The sequence below is a fragment of the Phaethon lepturus genome, unplaced genomic scaffold (assembly GCF_000687285.1).
Source record: "Phaethon lepturus isolate BGI_N335 unplaced genomic scaffold, ASM68728v1 scaffold17817, whole genome shotgun sequence".
Lineage (NCBI taxonomy): Eukaryota > Metazoa > Chordata > Aves > Phaethontiformes > Phaethontidae > Phaethon > Phaethon lepturus.
This window is the reverse complement of record NW_010554229.1, coordinates 24,920-44,789: the sequence shown is the minus strand read 5'-3', so window position 1 is coordinate 44,789 and position 19,870 is coordinate 24,920. Positions and strand designations below refer to the sequence as shown.

The following is a 19,870-nucleotide window of genomic DNA, read 5'->3' as shown; positions in this document are numbered from 1 at the left end:
TATATCAAAGACTGCTATGGAGTAATTATGCTGCACTTAAGAAAAAACCTTTAATTTTTACGGTATTTGTTTTTCATTTTGTTTAATGTCTCTTTGTATTACCTATAATGAAGTAGGACTAAGAATTCATGTGTAAAGCTGTTTACCAGTTTGTCTACCATGTTTTTCCTTTTATAAGCATTTCATAAAACTGGATCTCTATGTCACTATACCACAGTTTAGCATTTCTCTTTTTTTTTTTTGCCCCAAAACCTCCTCTTAAGTACCCATATCACGACACACGTTAATTACAAATGTTCTCACAAAGCCCTCAAGTAGTATGCTTAAATACAACGTATGCAGAAACCATCATGCAGGCTTTAAATTATTTTATGAATTGGAGCATGAGGATCGAGGGGAGGTACATGCCTGAGTAGTGATCTAACTTTCCAATAGCTTCTGCATCCTGCTCCAAGCTCTCAGTTGCTGTGTCTGAATTATTAACGTGATGGGAGCTTGATCAAAGAGCCACGAGCTTCTGCTGCCACTGGGACTTTAGTACAGACTTGCCCAAATATGCTGCAGGTATAGAGTAGTGACACGGGCAGTTCTCTTCACCCAGTCTTCAAACTGCTGTATGGAAAAAAGCACCTTTTGTAATCGAAATTTTTGGGACCATACTAAATTAATTTTGTTACTCAAACGTTTTCTTTCAGTTTTCCCTGCAGCAGTGTTTTGCTGGTATTTTTTTATTGATAAATGATATGGGTAGCTTGTAATCTACATATAATGAATTTCCATAGTTATACAATTATTCAGTCTCCAAAGCATTACCCAAAGGTCAGCTGATGGACCACAAATCCTTGTTCAAGTAGACAGAACACTTAAGTCACTATGAAAAGTTCCTGCCTTGGCAACTTTTAACATATTTGATATTTTGTGTTGGCAACGTTTTAAAGTGGTTCTCAGTCTTCCACATGCCTGGCTAGCAAGAAATGATTAGAAAGGCAGTTCTTCATGGATGCAGTGACGCACATTTTAGGAAACTAATCAGTAATTTAAAGACTTGTGTGTGAGATCTTGGAGCAGCTTAACTACTGGCCTTGTTTTGACTCCCCCACTAGATCTTTTTTTTTTTTCACTTTTTCCTTACATTTTCGGTCCTCAGTGGCACTAAATCCAGCTGTTAACATTGAGATGCCTTGACAATTGTATCTTTTAAACCAACTTTATATGCACGTGCAGTTTCTTTAAATACAGTGTTGAGGGAGTTAAAAGTCTAGGATCAAGCTTAGCATCAAGGATTGGGCAGTGCTGGCAGCACCAGAATGTAGAGGTTGCACAACGCAGAAGTGAAAATGAAAAGTGTTGCCATCCTTCTTCATGGGTCTACGTGACATTCGGGAAATATCAGTCTAGGAGGTGTCATTTTTGTAATTAATGACAATCTGTTGTCATAGCATCCAATAATAGACCTACAGTCCAGGAGAACCTAGAAAATAGTTGTTCCACACAGGCCTGGAATGCGAAACAGTTCTTCATGTTTTGTTGCAGTTGTAATAAGGGATTAAATGCCATAGTTTACAAGTTCTACAGTTGTAGAAATTGTGTATTTCTGCCAACTTATTGTGCTCTGCAAAAATATCCAGCTTTCTGCCTAATATTTTTGTTTAATTTTGACAAAAAAAAAATTGTTATTTTTGTTGTCACCAAACTTTTCTGTACTTTGGCTTTTTATAATTAGTTGAAGATTATTGTTATGGATTTATTTAGCTTTGTCAAACAAGTGCAAATCTGTTTTAAGTATCTTCCTAATGAATTCAGAATTTGATTTTTAATTTCCTGTCAATTTTTAAATTGATTTGTCCTCAAAAATGCTACATTTTAAAGCTATTGTTGGTAAGACAAGCTTTCTTCTGAAAAGCTTTTTATTTTGAAAGCTGTTTATAGAGCAGTTTGAAGTATTGTGTAAACAGCTGGGGATTTATTTCAGAGAAAGGAAATAGACAATTTCTTACTATTTCTTAATTTAAATCTGGCCAGTGTAAGCAACAGAACTAAACATAGTTGAAGTGAGTCAGTCTTGTGTAGGTGCTTGGAAAATTGTAGCTGTCACAGAAATATGATAATTGGGTTGAGTTGTGTGGGAGAGAAGGCTGATGAGGGAAGGAGAGGAGGGTGGTCAGATTTAAACTGGGTGCTGTGGTTACAAATAAGGCCAAATACGCAGTGTCACTGCTCCGAAAAAGTGGGCAAACTTTTTATGTAAGATTGAGTAATCAAGGTGCGTAGTCAGATTCCTGAAATCAGCTTGTGTGTCTCTCCCTGACATGCCCCCCACCCCCCCACCCTTTCATACTTTTGTTTCTGTTCCAGTGTGTGTGTATGCTTTAAAAATGTTGTCTTTCATCCTTAGGAAGCATTGGAGTTTGGGTGGTTTTTTTGGGGGGGGAGGGTGGTGGTGGTTTGGTTTTTTCCCTCCTTTCTTTTCTTTACCAGTTAAATAGGCTGAATAGGTTATATAGGAACTGCACTGGAAGTGTGTGGCAGTGAGCTCCCAAATCAGCTAGCACCAGATTAATGCTCATTTCTCTCTTTTTGGGTGTATCTGGGCTGGTGTGCCTAGAACTTCATATCCATATGATAGGCTGGTCTGGCAGTTTCTGTAGGATTGCCATACACAATCCATAAATCCCAGATGAAAGATGGATTCTTCCATATAGCTGGGGAGGATATTACTCCTAGCAGTTTATGTAAATTGTTTCTATCTAAAAGTATGCTAGCTCAGGTTGTAATTTTATGTGTTAGGATTGCTGGAGGCTGTGCTTTCACTCATCCAACTAGAAGGACTCAAAGAATATATGTTTATCCTAGAGTACAGTCACCTATGCACATAGATACAAGTTAAGGTGATGCTACTTGGTGATTGTCACCTGCCAAATGCTGTGTTATTTTAAAGTAATACCCAGGGTTCAGCAACTGTGTCTGGATAGGAAGCCTGGCCAGCAGCCAAGCAGATCTTCATTGCTGGTCAGGGAGATGGTGGAGCACATCAGGAGCATGGCAGGAGTGCATAAAGCAGCTGAAATATGGGAAGAAATGTAGATCTAAGTTCTGGCATCAGGACCTTTGGTGTTACATATGCCTGTAACACAATATATGTTGGACAAAGGTGCCAGATGGCATGTAGCTTATTTGAAGGAACCTCAGCCTTTCTGTATCCTCAGTTTTTGTTTGTGTCACTGGCTCAGCTTTATTGGGAAGAGGACAAGTCAGGCGTTTGATGTTTGTGTAGCTATAATTTGAAATTATTATTTTCATAAACCCATTAGGGATCCATCTTGATCCTCCATACAGCAGGATACTGACAGGACTGGATGATTTCTGGTGAGTTTTGAAGAGCAGCATTGAATGGGACTCTGTAATTTTAAAAAGTGGAAGACACTGGTTTTCTTTTTGCCACATTGCGGAGCCATTCATTCTGCAGCAAGTCTTGGAGGATAAAGAGACGCTAGCTGGGGACTTCTCAGCAACGTAACTTGAAATAGACTTTTGCATTCTCAGGACTGAGAGGAAGCAATTTTGTTTGTCTTTCATGCTGAGAAGGACATACTAGGTACGTGCATCTCTCCCTGCCTTTCCCCAGTAGGAAGAAGACAAAGCGTGTGTGTTCGTGTGGTGGCAGGGAGGAGCAGAGGCCCCCCCACTCTTGTGTCTAAGGAGCCTGCCTGTTCCCTCATTCTGCACCAGGCTGGGTATTTTCCTCTTTTTTCATCTCTAGTGGAGGCAGGCAGGAGCGAGGGACCAATATATAATGAGAACGAAGGGACAGACTTCGTATGATGCAAATGGAGGCCACCAGAAAAAGCTGCTTTTTGTGGCTAGCTTCAGGCCTGCTGCAATTCCTCTGGATGCTTCCTAGGCTCCGAATCTGGATGCCTTCATCTTCAAAGTGGTCTTGCCATTCTGGGAGCAGCAACCAGTTCTGTTACACTGGTACATCTTATTGACTCCATTAGTTGAATTTGTTGTAAGAAAAGGCAGCATTGCAGTCTTATCCATTTTAAACTGCACTTTCAAGACGGAGAAATCTCCTAGTAATTGGGTATGCACAATAACTGGATCTTGTTACAAACCAGCAGTTGTCAGAGCCATTGAGATTCCTGAGGGCCAGCCTCTTCCCACTGCAGTACTTCAGATTCATCTCTGATTCTGTAGTTCAGACACTGGAGTAAGCGGTTTTGAGAGTTTGTGTGTGTGTTTTTAGAACCAAATACTTTGAGTATGTAATGATTTATAAACTGATACAGCTCTTCAAAATTCTGGTAAATTCTTTTCACATCATTTGATTGTCCTTTATCTTCCGGTGAGGAGGCAGAATTTTTTTTTTTTGTAATGCTCAGAGTCTCAGTCATAAATGACAGCCTGCGCCATGGTTTTGTTATTAACACGACATCATCTCTAATTTTTTGAAGTAGAGAATGCGCAATCAGAAAATAAAAGCAATATTAACAATTTTATCTTTTTTTAAATAGGAATTATAAGAGCCTGTCAACCAAGCTATTATTGTCAAACAAGTTCTTGTTATTTTGTGTGATTCTGTCTTATTTTCTCCTTACAGACTGCTTGAGGTCTCTACTTTACCCTCACAGTTTGTGTAATAGTCTAGACATCTCACAGATGTCCCTTACTTAACTCAACGTGTAAAATATCTCTAACTATGTGAACCTTGGGTAAGGGGGCACAAGGGTGAAATCAGCTGTCATAAAAATTCAATCAATACAAGGTATTCATCAAGTTGGATGTGATAGCAGTAGTGTCTAAGGAATGTAACCTGTGCAGAAGATGGCAAAAGGGCAGGTGAATCACATTTGTCTTCCCTATTGGCTAACCTGAAAATTGACAGCTGCTACATTTAAAGAACTGTAAGCCATACAAAAGCTAAAACATTCATAGATCTAAAAAAAAAAAAAAATTAAAAACAAAATCTGTTTACTTAGATGGATCTTTTAAAAGGAGAGGTTTATTTCAAAGCAAAGCTTCTGCATGTTAGTAACAGTATGATGAATTTTACTTTCTGTAAATATCTCTTTATAGGCAAACTACCTGTCATATTTTTAAATACTTTTTTCTGTATTAATAAAAGAATTATAAAAATTGTTTTTTCTTAAATTTTTTTTTTTTTTTTTAAATCTTTTCTCCTGTAGAGCCTGGCCAAGTTAACAGATGGATTCAGGAATAGCTGTTGTATTACAGATTCCCTGCAGGATCTCCAGCACAATTCTAGTTCACTCAGTGACTCCTGTTTACCTCAACAGCACTGCGATGCTTGTTCTCAGACTGACATCACTGGAGAGGTATGCGTTCCTAGGCAAGACGTTTGCTGTAGAAAATAAGCTGCTTTTGTACTGTAGTGATGCACTGTTATTACATGTTTTAATTTAAGAGGTGTTGGCTGTAGCAGAACGAAAAATCCAAAGCAATATTGGTGGCGAGAGAGTTGTGTTTGCTTATTGTCTCCAGAGCATATGATCGGCACTCATGAGTGGTGGGCTTTGCGGTTCTGCTACTTGAGCAGCAGTGTATAGTGCAGGCATAGGCGTATAGTGATGTGCTCGCAGGTCAGTGACAGGCAAAATGAGCTCCTGGGCTAAGCCAGCCCGGCAGAGCTCTTCTCGCGTCATCACTTTGGTGACTGCAGGTTCGTTACTGAGAAACAACTCTTTCTGAGGTATTCACACACCTCTTCTCTTGTCACCAACTCTGATTTACTGACACTTGTAATGATGCAGGAAGGAAGAAAATGCTTTGGCCAGCCTGAAGTTGTGCTAAACACCTGATTGTGCAATAGTGTGCCATGTTAGTATTTTGGTAGTAGTGATGGAAGGACAAGGCCAAAGAGTTGTGGTAAACGGAGCTAAATCCAGTTGGTGGCCAATTACAGGTGGTGTTCCCCAGGACTCAGTTTTGGGGCTGCTCTTGTTTAATACCTTTATTGATGATCTGGATGAGGGGATCGAGTGCTCCCTTGGTGGGTTTGCAGATGACACCAAGCTGGGTGGGAGTGTTGATCTGCTGGAGGGTAGGAAGGGTCTGCAGAGGGATCTGGACAGCCTGGATCGATGGGCCGAGGCCAACTGTATGAGATTTAATAAGGCCAAATGCCGGGTCCTGCACTTTGGCCACAACAACCCCATGCAAAGCTACAGGCTTGGGGAGGAGTGGCTGGAGAGCTGCCCGGCGGAAAGGGACCTGGGGGTGCTGGTCAACAGCTGGCTGAACATGAGCCAGCAGTGTGCCCAGGTGGCCAAGAAGGCCAACAGCATCCTGGCCTGTATCGGAGACAGTGTAGCCAGCAGGAGCAGGGAGGTGATTGTGCCCCTGTGCTTGGCACCGGTGAGGCTGCACCTCGAATCCTGTGTTCAGTTTTGGGCCCCTCACTACAAGAAGGACATTGAGTTGCTGGAGCGTGTCCAAAGAAGGACAACAAAGTTGGTGAGGGGTCTGGAGCACAAGTCTTATGAGGAGCGGCTGAGGGAACTGGGTTTGTTTAGTCTGGAGAAGAGGAGGCTGAGGGGAGACCTTACTGCTCTCTCTATAACCCCCTGAAAGGGGGGTTGTGGTGAGTGGTGAGGTGGGTGTTGGTCTCTTCTCCCAAGTAACTAGCGATAGAATGAGAGGAAACGGCCTCAAGTTGCGCCAGGGGAGATTCAGACTAGATATTAGGAAAAATGTTTTTACTTGGAAGAGGCTGCCCAGGGAGGGGGTGGAGTCACTGTGTCTGGAAAAAAACATGCAGACATGGCACTTCGGGACATGGTTTAGTGGGCATGGTGGTGTTGAGTTGATGGTTGTACTTGATGATCTTAACCAACCTTAATGATTCTGTAATGGATGTATTTTTCTTTTTTTTTGATCTTGTTTTTATCATGCTTATCATCCTTCATGCATATCAAAGATGTAGGGTAGACCTCTGTTCCTTTCTCCCGTCTGAGACAAGGGAAGTATTTGTTAGTCCCAAAATATGTTTCTTAAAAGCTAATAAAACTTCTGGTTTAGTCTGTCATACCTTTATGCTCAAATGTGTCTTTAAATGTGGTATTTGAGAAGAACATATTATCATTCCTTGGAAGTAGTTCTGTGTGAATGAAATTGTGTATTACAAATAATAAAGGTTTGGCTTGCACAGTGGCAGCCTTGCTGTTCTTGAGCAATAAAACATTTGCTTCTGTGGCTAAGATTGACAGCAAAGCAAGAAGACAACCTGTTTGTAATTTGGTAGTACTATAGTTTGTATGGTAACCCTACATTCAGTTAGAAATTTTTATTGAACTATATAACTTATTAATCATAAGCTTTTATCATCCTGTTTCTCTTCTATTATCATCTTCCACTGATGGATCATTCCACTTGGATGTCTCTGGAGGGACTGTACAGAAGAGGAAATCTGTGTTTTTAAGAAGTTATACTCCTAAAGCATTTAAGAAAACTTAGCTAACACCAAGGCAGTCTTTCAGTATGTTAGGTAGATGGTGCCTTTAGGATGTCATTTTTCGGACTGGTGGTGGATATGATTATTGAATTCCAAAATGAATTACCAAAAGGAAAATAGCAGCATTTTCCCATTCACAATATGTGTTGAGTGCCATCCAAGACAAGCCAAATATAGTCTGAAAATTGTGTTTATCAGGTATAGATTTTTTGTTAGGAAAATAAAATACATGAAAACAATTAACATCACTATGTATTATTAATAGTGGAATGTGAGTTAAGAAAGAGGTGGATTTTTACACACATGTGATAATGGAGAGTAAAAGCAGCGGTTGGATGAGAAGTCCAGAGGTGCAGCAATGCACCTAAATAGGGACTTGGGTTTTAAAGTATTAGGCTGTATGCAGACTCATGAAGAGGGGAACTGCTGATACCCCAAGATAAAGACAAGTTGCTGTAGAAGCTGGACTGTATACAGTAGGAATCGTAGCATAAATGAGCATTCTACGACTGGTTCAAGGATCAGGTGATGTTTTGTAATAAGTGTTTAAAATGCGCTAGTGATCTAAGTGTTGGGTAACACATCACAGTACAGGGAATGTAATAGCTGTAATAAATAGTAAAATAATTCAATTAAAAATGCTCTTTGTGTTTTAGGCTTGGATAAAGTTGAAAAGCTTTGACTGTTCATCAATGATTCTATTTGCTTACCCTTGATTTCCAGGATCGTAATTTACTGAAAGGGCTCATTCATCTGTATTTTTAGCAATAAACCAGTTTTGTATTTCTAAAGCATAAAATTGATTTTTATTTATGTTACTACTTAAAGCATTGGGGCTTTTTAGTGAGTTCAGTAAGTGAGACTAATTTATCCCTTTCTTTATTGTGAGAGTGTTTTTAAAATCTCATTTCTCCCTCTCTTTTTTTCCCCCCTCTCCTTGCTCTTCAACTCTGCAAAAGTTTGGGTTTGATGACAAAACAAGACTTGTAGACAAAGTAAGACTGAACTGGCAATATGAAGAGGCCAAGAAAAGGTAATTAAAGATAAATTTGTTGGTTTTTATTTTTACTCTTGTGGTTAAAGTTTTCAAAGTAGAACTGGAACCAGCCTCCTAGCTGAAATGTCTTTAGGAGGACTAGTTTGCTTATATTGAGTAGTTCACAGATAATAAAAGCTTAGGTAAACATAAAGCTTTATTATAGGATTATTATATTTGTTTGCAGAGATAAAGCTAAATGTCAGCCCTGTTCTACGCTTGTATAAACACAAAATTTCAGTAGCTTAATTGAACTGTACATTTTTTTCCCCCTTCTTCTCAAACCTCAATATAAACAGTCTTTAAATTTACACTTATCAGCCTGGTCTGTCAGTACATTCAGAGCTTTGCATACCCTTGTTCTAAGTTCAGTGTACTGAAGTCGTGAACTCGATGGGAAGAAAGAATGCAGGACTTCTTGTGAGATAAATGAAGATGTTCAGAGCTGAACAAAAGGGTACATAAAACCAAATGTTGAGACTGGAAAAAAAAATCTGATAACATTTAAAAAAAAATACTACTTGAAATAGATTAATTCTTCATTAAGTCCTCCAATCTAAATGCTTATCCTAAGTATTTCTTCTGTGAAGGTCAGTCTTGCGGTGTTTTTTTCATGGCTTTGTAAAAGTTATCTATTCTTAATTAGTACTATTTTTAACATACTAACTACTAGTCCTCATTTAACCTCATTGTTTTCAAACTATTTGCCACACATTCAGGACAATAGTGTAGGTATAGATGATGATTTGAACACTTTAATTTATCCTATTATTATTATTTTAATTTGTGCTGATAGAGCATTCTCTCATTAAAATTGACTGACACTTAAAAGATTCGGTATAGTTATCTTTGAAAACCTTAGTTTTAAATTTTTTTTTAAGTTAGGATCTTTTTTCTTTTCAATTTTGTCTATTTTGCTGTTTTTTTACATCTCTCAGAACAAGGGTTAAAAAACATCAATACTTTTACCTCATATTTTTTCATATTACGGTGACTTTTTCTTTGGGGAAACCATGATGCTGTCATCTTGGCAGGGACTGGAAGCTTTATAGTCAATTTGCTATTTTGTTGTTCTTGGAAAATTTACCCACATTAGGATGCAATACAGGCTTCAAAAAAAAATTTAAATTGGTGCAAGCGTTTTAGAGATACACGGTTAAATCTTCAGGATTTGTAACTGGAATGTAAGTCTGCATTGTAAAATACTGTATGTGAATACCAGTGACTATTACCTAGTAAAGGTTTAAATAATTGGGCAGAAAAAGGGCAGACCAAAAACCCCTCAGTGTCCTGTGTAGTCACAGGCTTAACCCTTAATAGTCCAGTGATAATTTAGGAGTTTGTGACAGTTGCTGAAAGAAGGAGAATAGAATTTAGGTTTATACTGTTTAGTTTAGCAGAGCCACTGGTGCTGTGAAGATTGTATTAAATGTTTTTAGTTCCATTTTCTGACATACCTTTTCTATGTGTTTTTTGAAACAATTCTCTTCTTGTGTATTATTGCAGGGAAAAGATGGGAGTGGTGGGGTTTGGTTTGGTTTTTTTGGTTTGTTTTGGTTTTTTTAGTAGTAGAAGCATTTCTCAGCTGGAAATGCCGAGCATTTGTTTATGCATGGAATGCAGTATTTCTGAACATCAGAAGTGAGCTGGGGTTTGATGTTAATTAAGTGTAGAAAATCCAGGTAACTAACCTCCCAACTAGAGAAGAGTAATTGCAGTAAGGGTAGTTTTGGTGTGCTGGGATAGCAGCTCTGATAATGGTCTGTTATTTAGGAAAAGCATGTTAGTTGCTTTAAAATAGTAGCCTTATTCCACCTAGTATGTTGTACGGAAGTAATCAGCTTTCAGCTTTTGAGTGGAACTGCACAAAGCTCATTGCCCCTACCAGTTATCTCTGTGGTTGCATTCTTCATTTATCATGCATTCCTTCCCCTTAGCTTGCTGGCATTTCTGTAGGGCTTTTGTCTCCACTAAATTATCTTTGTGTTTGTTCTCCCTTGGCTGGTGGAATATCTACTGTTACTGCACAGTGTGGGTGACGGAATGTGCTGTGATGGATTAAAATCTACTAAGTAGAAAATTAAAATGCTACAGTATGTCACAACTGTAAAGCAGTATATTATGACTACTTGCTTGTCAAATGGGGTGTGGAAACATACAGCAAATAAGTACAGCAGACAAACTATCTTATTTCCAGGTTTTAATGGGGGACTTTCAAAATGTGCTGTAGGAGAAAAGTGTCTTTTCCCTTAAATGAAAGCAGGAAAAAAGCCCCACAAACTGAAGGGCAGTGTGTTGCATTTTAGTCACTCTTGTGAATCTAGACAGAAGATCACATAGCTCTAGATACGAGCAGAATATTTGCTATATGTAATGAAGAAGTTTTTAAAAATAAAAATATGTCTGTATATGGTGTCTGAGCAAGGAAGTGCAGTGTTGGGATTTGTGAATGAACTATCTTGAGGAATTCAGGAGATGAGACCCAGTGATAGCAGAAAAGTTGGCTTATACTCTGAAAATATCTCTCATCCCTCATGAAAGATAATCTGATTTTAATTCCTGCTTCAAAAATCTTAACTACTGAGTGGTTTGGCATAAATTAAGACATTCACATAGCTGTTCCCCCTGCCTTCAGTTTCCCACTGGAAGGAAGTTGGCTAATTTGCAATTTAATTTTTCCTGTGGGTATTTCAGATGTTGTGAACTGTGGGTTCTGACATCTTCAGCACGCTTGGGAAGAGATCCTCTCTCCTGTGTCTGATCCAGGCTCTGGGAAGAGGCGTGTAAATTCTACTTTTTAACTCGCCAATCATGCTGAAGAGAGGCTCAAGCACTTTTCTTCTGCTCTTTACTCTTCTCTTCCTCCCCATTATTTTTAAATAAACTGTACCTTATTTCCATGAAATTTCTCCTCTCAGATCTGTCAGTGTGGCCCTACAGAGAAGCAGGAGGGAGGGAGGACGGTCCTTTTGAACAGACAGCCCCAAGCTGCCTGGATAAATACCGTTTTTAGTTTCAGTTGCTATTTCAGTGAGACCACCTCTCATGAAAGCATTTGCACACTGGAGAGTGTACCCCTCGAGCACTTTTCTGAATAGACTGTTTCATAGAAAGAAGAATCAAAAGCAAATTATTTTTCTTTGATAACTCTTTAAGTTGTGCAGTTCGGTGTAACAGCTACATGGAAGTGTATTAGCAAATGATCATGAAGTGTCATTGCTGCAGTGCCTCTTATCCTGTGAAGTGTATTAATCGATGGATGAAAAACGATCTCTCCAATGAGAAGAACCAAAATTTTTAACAGTGGATTTTTTTTTTAAATTAATTTTTTTTTTTTGATCCAGTCTGGTGGTAGCTGACTTTAATGATGTAATACTTCCAAACATCTTCAACCAGCTTATCTAATTTGGCTGCAAAAGCAGTAATTTTTTTGTCTTCTGTAAATTTGAATTCAAAGATGTTATTTTTCAATTTGATTGTTTAAATCATACAGTGGCTGTCAACACATTTATTTTAGCCTTGAAAAAGCCTCCTCCTCAGCTATGCTTAATATTTCCACATTCCCTTTAAGAATATTATGTCTCTCTTTTCAGTATGGTTGCTGAACTTTGTTGCAACCTTGTTGTCTTGTTACTTCCATTAATTTTCAGCTGGACTTTTTAAAGCACTGGCACAAGCAGAAGTGTGTCAGTGCAGTTTGTACTGACAAAATACATGTTGGTTGGATATTGATAGCAACATTCCAGTACTGATACAATAATATAGTCAAGTATTTTCCCTGTTAAATGTGTAGTGAGGTTTCAAGGTGTCATTGCCTAATTTCTAGTGAAATTTGGTGGATTTGTATGCTTTATTCTGCTAAACTAATCTGAAAATCTGGTTTAGGATGAATCAGTTTGTCTCATGTCACATAAATACCTGGCTCAGGCATGTCACCTAAACCTAAATCTCCCAGTGTCAGTTTTTAAACATAAAACTTTTTCTTTGGTTTATAAAGGGAGCTGAGCCATGTTCTTGAACTGTCTTTAAAGTTTTCATTATACCAGCTTACCTGTGAATTGAGGAAAACAGTAATTCTTCTCCTCCATTGGTTTTAGCAGACTTTGCAGTTTTCTTAAAGGTGAATACCTAATTTTATCTGCAGAAAGCGAGTGGACTCTAAAGGTTTTATTAGTGTCTTAAGCCATTTAAGACCTCCTTGTTATTGAATTGGGCTGCCAGGCAGGCTGGATATTCTACAGAGCGTACTCATGTTGTCCGCCAAAGCCACAGTGGCACATACTTGCAGGAACAGCCAAAGTAGACACAGTGGAGAAATTTTGTGAGCATTTGGCCAAGTTCCCCAGCTTCTTGTTCTTTCAATTTCTTTCTTCCCTTTTCTCTAGCCTTCCCCTCTTTAGATGTAAATTGTAATCCACTCTCAAGAGGGTCTGTAAATACCAGAAATTACTGAGTTCTTACACCCTTCATTATGTGTCTTAGTCCCACAGCCACCCCCTCTGGGTATTGCACGTGGGAGAAGTTTCCTGTTACCTGAAGTGGCAGAGAACTGGGTCCAATTACAAGGCCATTATAAGCCTAAGGAAAAGAATAAGCTGGGCTGATTTATGTTGATCGTCTCTGCATATTTGTATGATCTTAGCCACCATTCTCCTCCAAAACATAACTGTGGATTTTTTTCTTTATTTTATCCCCACTGCTCTTCCCATTCCACAGGTAACAAAGGCCTTAGCTGTAGAGTGGTCTGATACATCACTCAAAAGTCTAGGCATTTAAATGTAGGGGAATATTGTTTGTTTTTTTTTTCTTGGAAAATTCAGACAAAATAAGTTCGAAGAACTTGTTTAGGCTAGAAAGACCAGAGCTTGTAGGTTAGGAAGTGCTAGCTGGAGGATGCCCATAATTTGTCCCTTTTATGAGCATGAGTTAGGACCTTTGTATTGCTCAGAGTATTTCCCTCCCCAACACACCTGCCTTGTTAGTGATCTCTGAGTAATGGTCTAAATATGGAGTTAATTGTAATTGGAAATCAGACTTTCATCTCACAAAAAGGGATTTTTACTTTAATCTCACTTCTCATGCTATATTTTAATAAATAACCTCTCCTAAAGAAATGTTGTTGAGCTCAGCAGTATAATTTCATTAGTGCTGGGTTCAGTCTTGAAAATGAGGTTCCAGACACTAACAAAATCTTTCAGGTTCCCCAGATATTTCCAATGACAGAAGGGTTGCTCTATTTTTGTCTAGGGGGGTCTGTGTAGATATATAATGATTCAGGCATGCTGTAAACTCTGAAAATACATGCTTGTTTGCCCCTGTGATGTAGTTCCTGTAGTAAACTACTGGCTGTACTGATCTCCACCCTCATGCTATTATCTACATTATCTTGGGCTAGGCATCATTCTAGCTACATTAATACGGCCATTTCAGGACAAGTTTGCCATTTCAAATCAGTGTTTACTGAAGAACACTAGGTTAAACCTTTGTCATCCCATCTGTGCCCCTCCTGCTTTTCTGCTTAACGGGAGCGGTTATATTCATCTCCATTTGAAGTTTTTAAATACTGAAATAAGCAGCAAATAGGTCTACCTACCTAGGAAACCAGTCATTTGATACCACCTACTTGAGCGTGGAATGCAAGCTCCTCAGCAGTTGTTATGCAAGGATGGGAATGGGCAAAATGCCTGGAATGCTGATGTCTCAAAATTAACTGTTTTTTTTTCCCCAGCAATATGTTAAATTGCTGTATCAGTAGAGACATCAGTATCTGGCATTATGCCACATAAAAGTACTCTTTTACAGTGACTACACTAAGTAGTATCTTAAAAAATACCCAGCAGGAAGGAAAAATGTGTTTGAACAACAGAGACTTCATAAAGGAGCCTAAATCTTTTTTTTTTTCCCCACCCCTTTAAATCTACATCAAGTCATTGATTCATTTATGTGGGTGTTTAAGGTAGGTAAATACATGCACTAAGTCTGACAATGCAAAACAGACACTTTTTTGTAGCATACCAGCAGTGACAATGGCTTGTTGTATAGGTATAAAATCTGGTATGGACAAGCACAGTGAAATTGCTTATTTTTGCATTTATTGTGTTTGGGAAGAAAAACTTGGGTTGGGAGAAGACAAATTGCAATTACGGAACTTGCTTAAGAGGATTTTTTATTACGTTTTTAGCAGAACTGAACATGACTCCTGAGATACTTTTCTCAGATTTGAATGAGATCATAAAAGCCTGAGAGATGTTTTCTACTCAGGGAGAAAAATTCTAAAAACTTTGTCACTGGTAGCTTTTTGGAACAACTTAACCGTACAGAGGGTGTCCTCAGTGAAAAGCAAGCAACAAAATTCCCTGAAAACTTTGGTTCATGTGTAGGAAATACAGATTGCAGAAAACTGGCTTACTGGTGCTTGAAGTTCCCCTCCCAACAGGCTCCTGCATTATGTAGTGTTTTGCAAGTGGTTTTTCTTTGCTTAAAGGGAAGACGTAGAGACAAGAAGAGCTAGCTGAAATGCTAAGGGTGTCAAGGGAATCAAAGTAAATACCTAATCAGGTTTTGGAACTCTTCAGTGATACTAACCTTGTCCACAGCAGTACTTTTCCCTTTAATAATGGTATAATTAAGTTACTGTACAACAACTTCCTACTTTCAAAGCATCATCATAACAGAAATTGAGGAGAAAAAACAAGCTTTAAACTGGAATGTCACACATAAAGGGAGTTATGTGCTCTCAGCAAACTCAAGAGTCTAAATTAATTAAATCGGCTGAGCGGATTCAGTGGTTAACTACCGCTGGAAGGGGGGATCCCACCTTCCCCTCTTGCCTGCTGGTACTTCTCTTTTCTTGCTGCCTGCATTAGCTTTTATTTGCTCCTATAGCCAGCCTCTTAACCAGCTCACCCTGCATTAGAAAAGTAACTATAAAAACAATTGTAAATCTTAAAATGAAGGAGAGGGTCAGTCCTTCAGCTACCTTATAAAACAAGCAAGAGAATTCACCACACACATCTCATCTTTTTTCATCCACAAGCTGTTTAAGAGTTTATGAACATGGTCACTCAAATACATTACCAGGTCTCATCTGATTCACACTTGCTTGCCAAGCTAAGCTAACTCAATTGTACCTGAATTCTGTAATTCTGTTGAAAGGACCTTGAGTCCCCATTTGTTTCACTTGGCACTGAGCACTTGAACATCAAGCTGTATACACCTTTGGGAGTGTTTACTGAATCTTTTAACAGCGTAGCAGCCTGGGTAGGGAAGAGGAGAGGTCTTGACTTCGCTCACTCTTACTGGCCCTGAGGTCTGGTCGATGGGGCAAGGTGTTCTTCAGGAAGCTGCAGCTGGAATTTGTGCACAATAGCTGAGGCATGAGATGCGTAGACTGTACGTATCGATGCACAATGGTGCTTGCAGCGGCTGTTGGCAGGAAGTTGGTTATTAATGCAAGGAGGAGGAAATGGTATTGAAGGGCTTGACAGAGTATTCTGCTTTAGACTGAAGTGTAACATAATACCCAAGTTCTTTACTTGCTGTAAATGAAGTCTATAAGTGGAGTGGGGAGGGCAGAGGGATATCTATTTGACAAAATTCACAGTAAAATTCCTATTCATATATGAATGCAGTCATTGCAAAATGACTTACATTTTATACTTTATTTCCCTTCCCCTGACAATAAGATGGCCAAATGCTTTCCAGATGTCAGTATGAAATGAACATTGTATGAGGTTTTGTTTTTAGATGGGGAAAACCTTACCTTTGTCATGTCTATGCCTTTTCTTTTATTCTTAAACACATGTTATCACACTGTGGATCTTCTGTTTGCTGGTTATGTTCTCTTACCTTGCTTTGTTTTTATCTTTTCTTTCTTACCAGATATTTTGGAAAAAAGATTACTTAGAGTAATTTACCAAAAGAATGAACTCATATCCCACTTTTATGGCTGGCTTTAAATGTGCATTTATTTATTTATTTATTTAAAGAGTCATAATCTTGTACACTGAACTTTGAATGCTACCGTTTCAAAGTGAAGATGAAACTGAGGTGTTGTACAGTTCTGTAGTTTCAAATGTTCAAAAATCAGCTAGATTTTCTCTTACTTACTTTTCATTTAATTGTAACATTCTGAAGTGTCTCAGTTGCCCATTGTAAGACAAGCATAAATACCTGGCAGTAAAAGAATGTTCTCTCTGTTATGCTTATATACCTTTGATTTTTCCAAAAGAATAATTTGTGAAATTTCTAGCTTTAGGGTCCTTTGTTATAAGAGTTAAAAATTTGGTTTTAGAAGGACATTTTCTTAAAATGTCATCTATGGAATTATTATTACTACTATTGTTTCATGTAGCAGTTCAGCGTATTGAGATACAGGAAACTACTTTTGGCTATAAAGCTTACTACAAAAAAAAAATGAAGTTAGCTTATTTAATTGCTTGGTTTGATGATGGATCCATCTAGCCACCTGTATTTTGTAACTAGTAAATCTTTTTTCCAGACCTATGTTTTTATTTCACTGACAGCTTATGTATTCTTAAAATTTTGTTGTCGGTCAGGACTGCCTAATATTTTCAGCCCCTTGAACCATCCCTCTACTAGGTGGGACATGAACAGATGGACCTACTGTCACTAGATAAGCATCTCTCCTTCATCCCCTTCAACTTCTCACTGCACTTTTGAAATCCCAAGTTAAGCTCTGATAGTGGAAAAGTGAGAAATGAAAAGATGTTTAACTTAATCAGCTGTACAGGCAGCAAATGCAAGAGCTCTAAAATATGAATTGATTTATTACAAAATAACAAAGCTGTGAAGACAGATATTGTCTATGTGACAGATAAATGCACTGTAGTTCTTATACAGCTGCACGCTCAGGAGCACTTGCAGTTCTTCCAAACTCTTCTAAATTTTCTTGCGTCGAAATTTAGGAGAAAAAAGTCACAGAAATCACCAGGCTTTTGGTATTTTTCCTCTTAATTGTCTTCACCTTTGTCTCATCTGCATTTTGAAATACATTTATCCTCTTTTTAATTAAAGAGTTTCGAATATACAACAGCAGCTGGCCTTGCTAGACAATGAATCTTGGCCAGGAATGGCTGAAGCGGACAGGGACCGTCTTCAGCTCATCAAAGAGAAGGAGGCTCTTCTTCAGGAGTTGCAGCTCATAAGTCAGCAGAGGCGATCCCCAGAAGACATTGCACGTTTGGAGGAAGAAAAAAGACGCTTGGAGGATGAAATTCAACGGGCTCGAGCAACGTCTGCTCATGGGGCCACAGAAAGGTTTGGGAACTTAAACCATTTTCTTATCTACTGTACGATGCATATGGGGAGTTTCAAAAGGAAGAGTAGGGAATTTCACTGTGTTTAAGAAACAAAAAAAAAATGTTCCTAGAGTAATTTGCTTTCAGAAAAGGAGAAAATGCTCCTGACTGCCATTATTTAATTCTGTCTGTCTTGAAGTTTTCTGAAGAAGAGTTAGAGTGATATTGACTAATTAGTTCTCCTTTCAGTCATCTAAAAAATCTGGGTAGGGAGAAGAGATCAGACTAGAGTCACAAAAAAAATGCTTGGAAAAATTCCGAGTTGTATTGTCTGATAATAGAGACCTGAATAACAGTACCTGGATAGTAAAAGATTTTTCTGTTATTTTGTAGTGGAGTATTACTAATCTCCAAAAGCATCAAGACAAAGAACCTTTCCTGTATTTGGTTTCTGCCTTACAACAGGAAAGTTAAATGATTATATTTTTACTGCCTTTTGTATGCAGTTTCCCTTTTAATTTGCAATTTCAGCAGTGGGAGCACATCCCAACTCTGACATTCAGAGAACGTAGTAAACAGAGTCATTTTTGAAAATGTGGTATTTAATTTATATGTAAGAACAAACAACCCCCAACACATATTAATGGAAACACTGTCAAAGTTGCCTATTTTTTCCTGTAGCCAAAGAAATGGACAAAACCTCTTAACCTCTTCGTGTTACCATAGTCTGCTTCCAGTGAAAGCGAGAAAGTACTTGTTCTTGTTTCCCAGACTTGTGTCTCTTACATAGTGGTAAACACCCAGGTTTGACACTTGAGGAAAACTACATGAACCAGCTTTAATGTGATCTCTGTAAAGGTTAAGATTTACATACTTGAGACACTTGAAAAATATTTGGAAGTGCCTTCCATATACAAATTTAGAGAACTTCAGTTCCTTTGAAAAGGCTTACTTCAGACAGTAAATTCAGGCAATAAATAGCAAATTCATAGCCAACCTACAGATCAGTGTTATATGTTTTGCAATTTTTGCAATATTGTTACATTGGCTTTCCAGCTTAAATGGACAGAAAAGGGAGTTCACTTTACACTGCAGTGTAGTAATTTTTATTTGTTGTTTTTGGGCTCTCATGTTAGGTAGTGCATGCTATGTTGGCAAGAAGGCCAGGCTATTTTTCCATGTAGTTTATGCTGTGGAAACCAGCGTTCCAATGTGATACTTGATATTTCAAATGCTAGCATAAGTTGAGTAGAAGTTAGAATAATATTGAAAGGCACTGTATTCTTGTATAACAAATTGGAGGAAAGCTTAATTATTAGTAGCCTGAATTTATTTGCTTGTTTGTTTTAGGCTCGGGAATAACCAAAGTCATTCCTAGTTCTGCTTTCCTATTTCCACTTTTTTCTAATCGTGAAATATGAAGATGATTCCTCTTTAAATAATTACCAGTTCTGTTCTGTTCCTGAGTTATAAAGACACTGAGTTATGCACAGATCAGAACTAATTTAAAACCTGTATGATAGAGGTGGGCTTGGTGTTTGCTTTTTTTTAATTTTGTTTGGTGTTTGGTTTTGGTTGTGGGGGTTGTTTTTGTTTGTTTGTTTTTTGGGTTTTTTTGTTAAGAGAGGCTGGCAGCCTTAGTTGGAGGCATCTCTTGCCTGTTAGCGTAGGTACCTACCTTACAGCATTGATGACTGTGGAGTGTTGATTCCTAAGTTTGTTTTTGAAAGTAGAGGGTGAGGGTACCCTTCTTTCTGCTGCAAGCTTTTGAATCAGTTAAGTTTCTTGCATCCATTTATCTTTTTCTTTTGACTGCAGTGCCCTTATCATGTGAGTTTACATAGCCCAGCTGCAGCCTTCCTTGCACCACTTGGTTAAGCTGGTCTGGGGTCCACAGAAGCAGGAGAAAAGCTACAGTTTTGCATGTGCTGGAGCGTGCAGCTTCTGCCCTGTCCTGGCAATGAAGGGAGCCTCCCCAGAGGGCGGTGGGCTTGCTGGAGCATAGCGCTACAGCCCCTTGCCAGCATAGGAATTGATGAAGTTGGAGGCCAAAGAATTTGAGAGATTTATGTTTTTACTGCCAACAAAGACTCCCCCCCCCCC

The 19,870-nt window shown here is 38.5% G+C and overlaps 1 protein-coding gene across 2 annotated transcripts in view; it reads left to right on the top strand.

Annotated features, from left to right (window-relative positions):
• The window catches only part of WWC3 (WWC family member 3), a 61,886-nt gene that overhangs the window by 17,424 nt on the left and 24,592 nt on the right, over positions 1-19,870 (top strand). For both annotated transcript variants that reach the window (XM_010291791.1, XM_010291790.1), the window contains exons 6-8: positions 5,187-5,336; positions 8,431-8,504; positions 17,544-17,786. In XM_010291791.1, the coding sequence (XP_010290093.1) occupies positions 5,187-5,336; positions 8,431-8,504; positions 17,544-17,786 (467 nt within the window). The remainder of the gene's footprint in view (positions 1-5,186; positions 5,337-8,430; positions 8,505-17,543; positions 17,787-19,870) is intronic.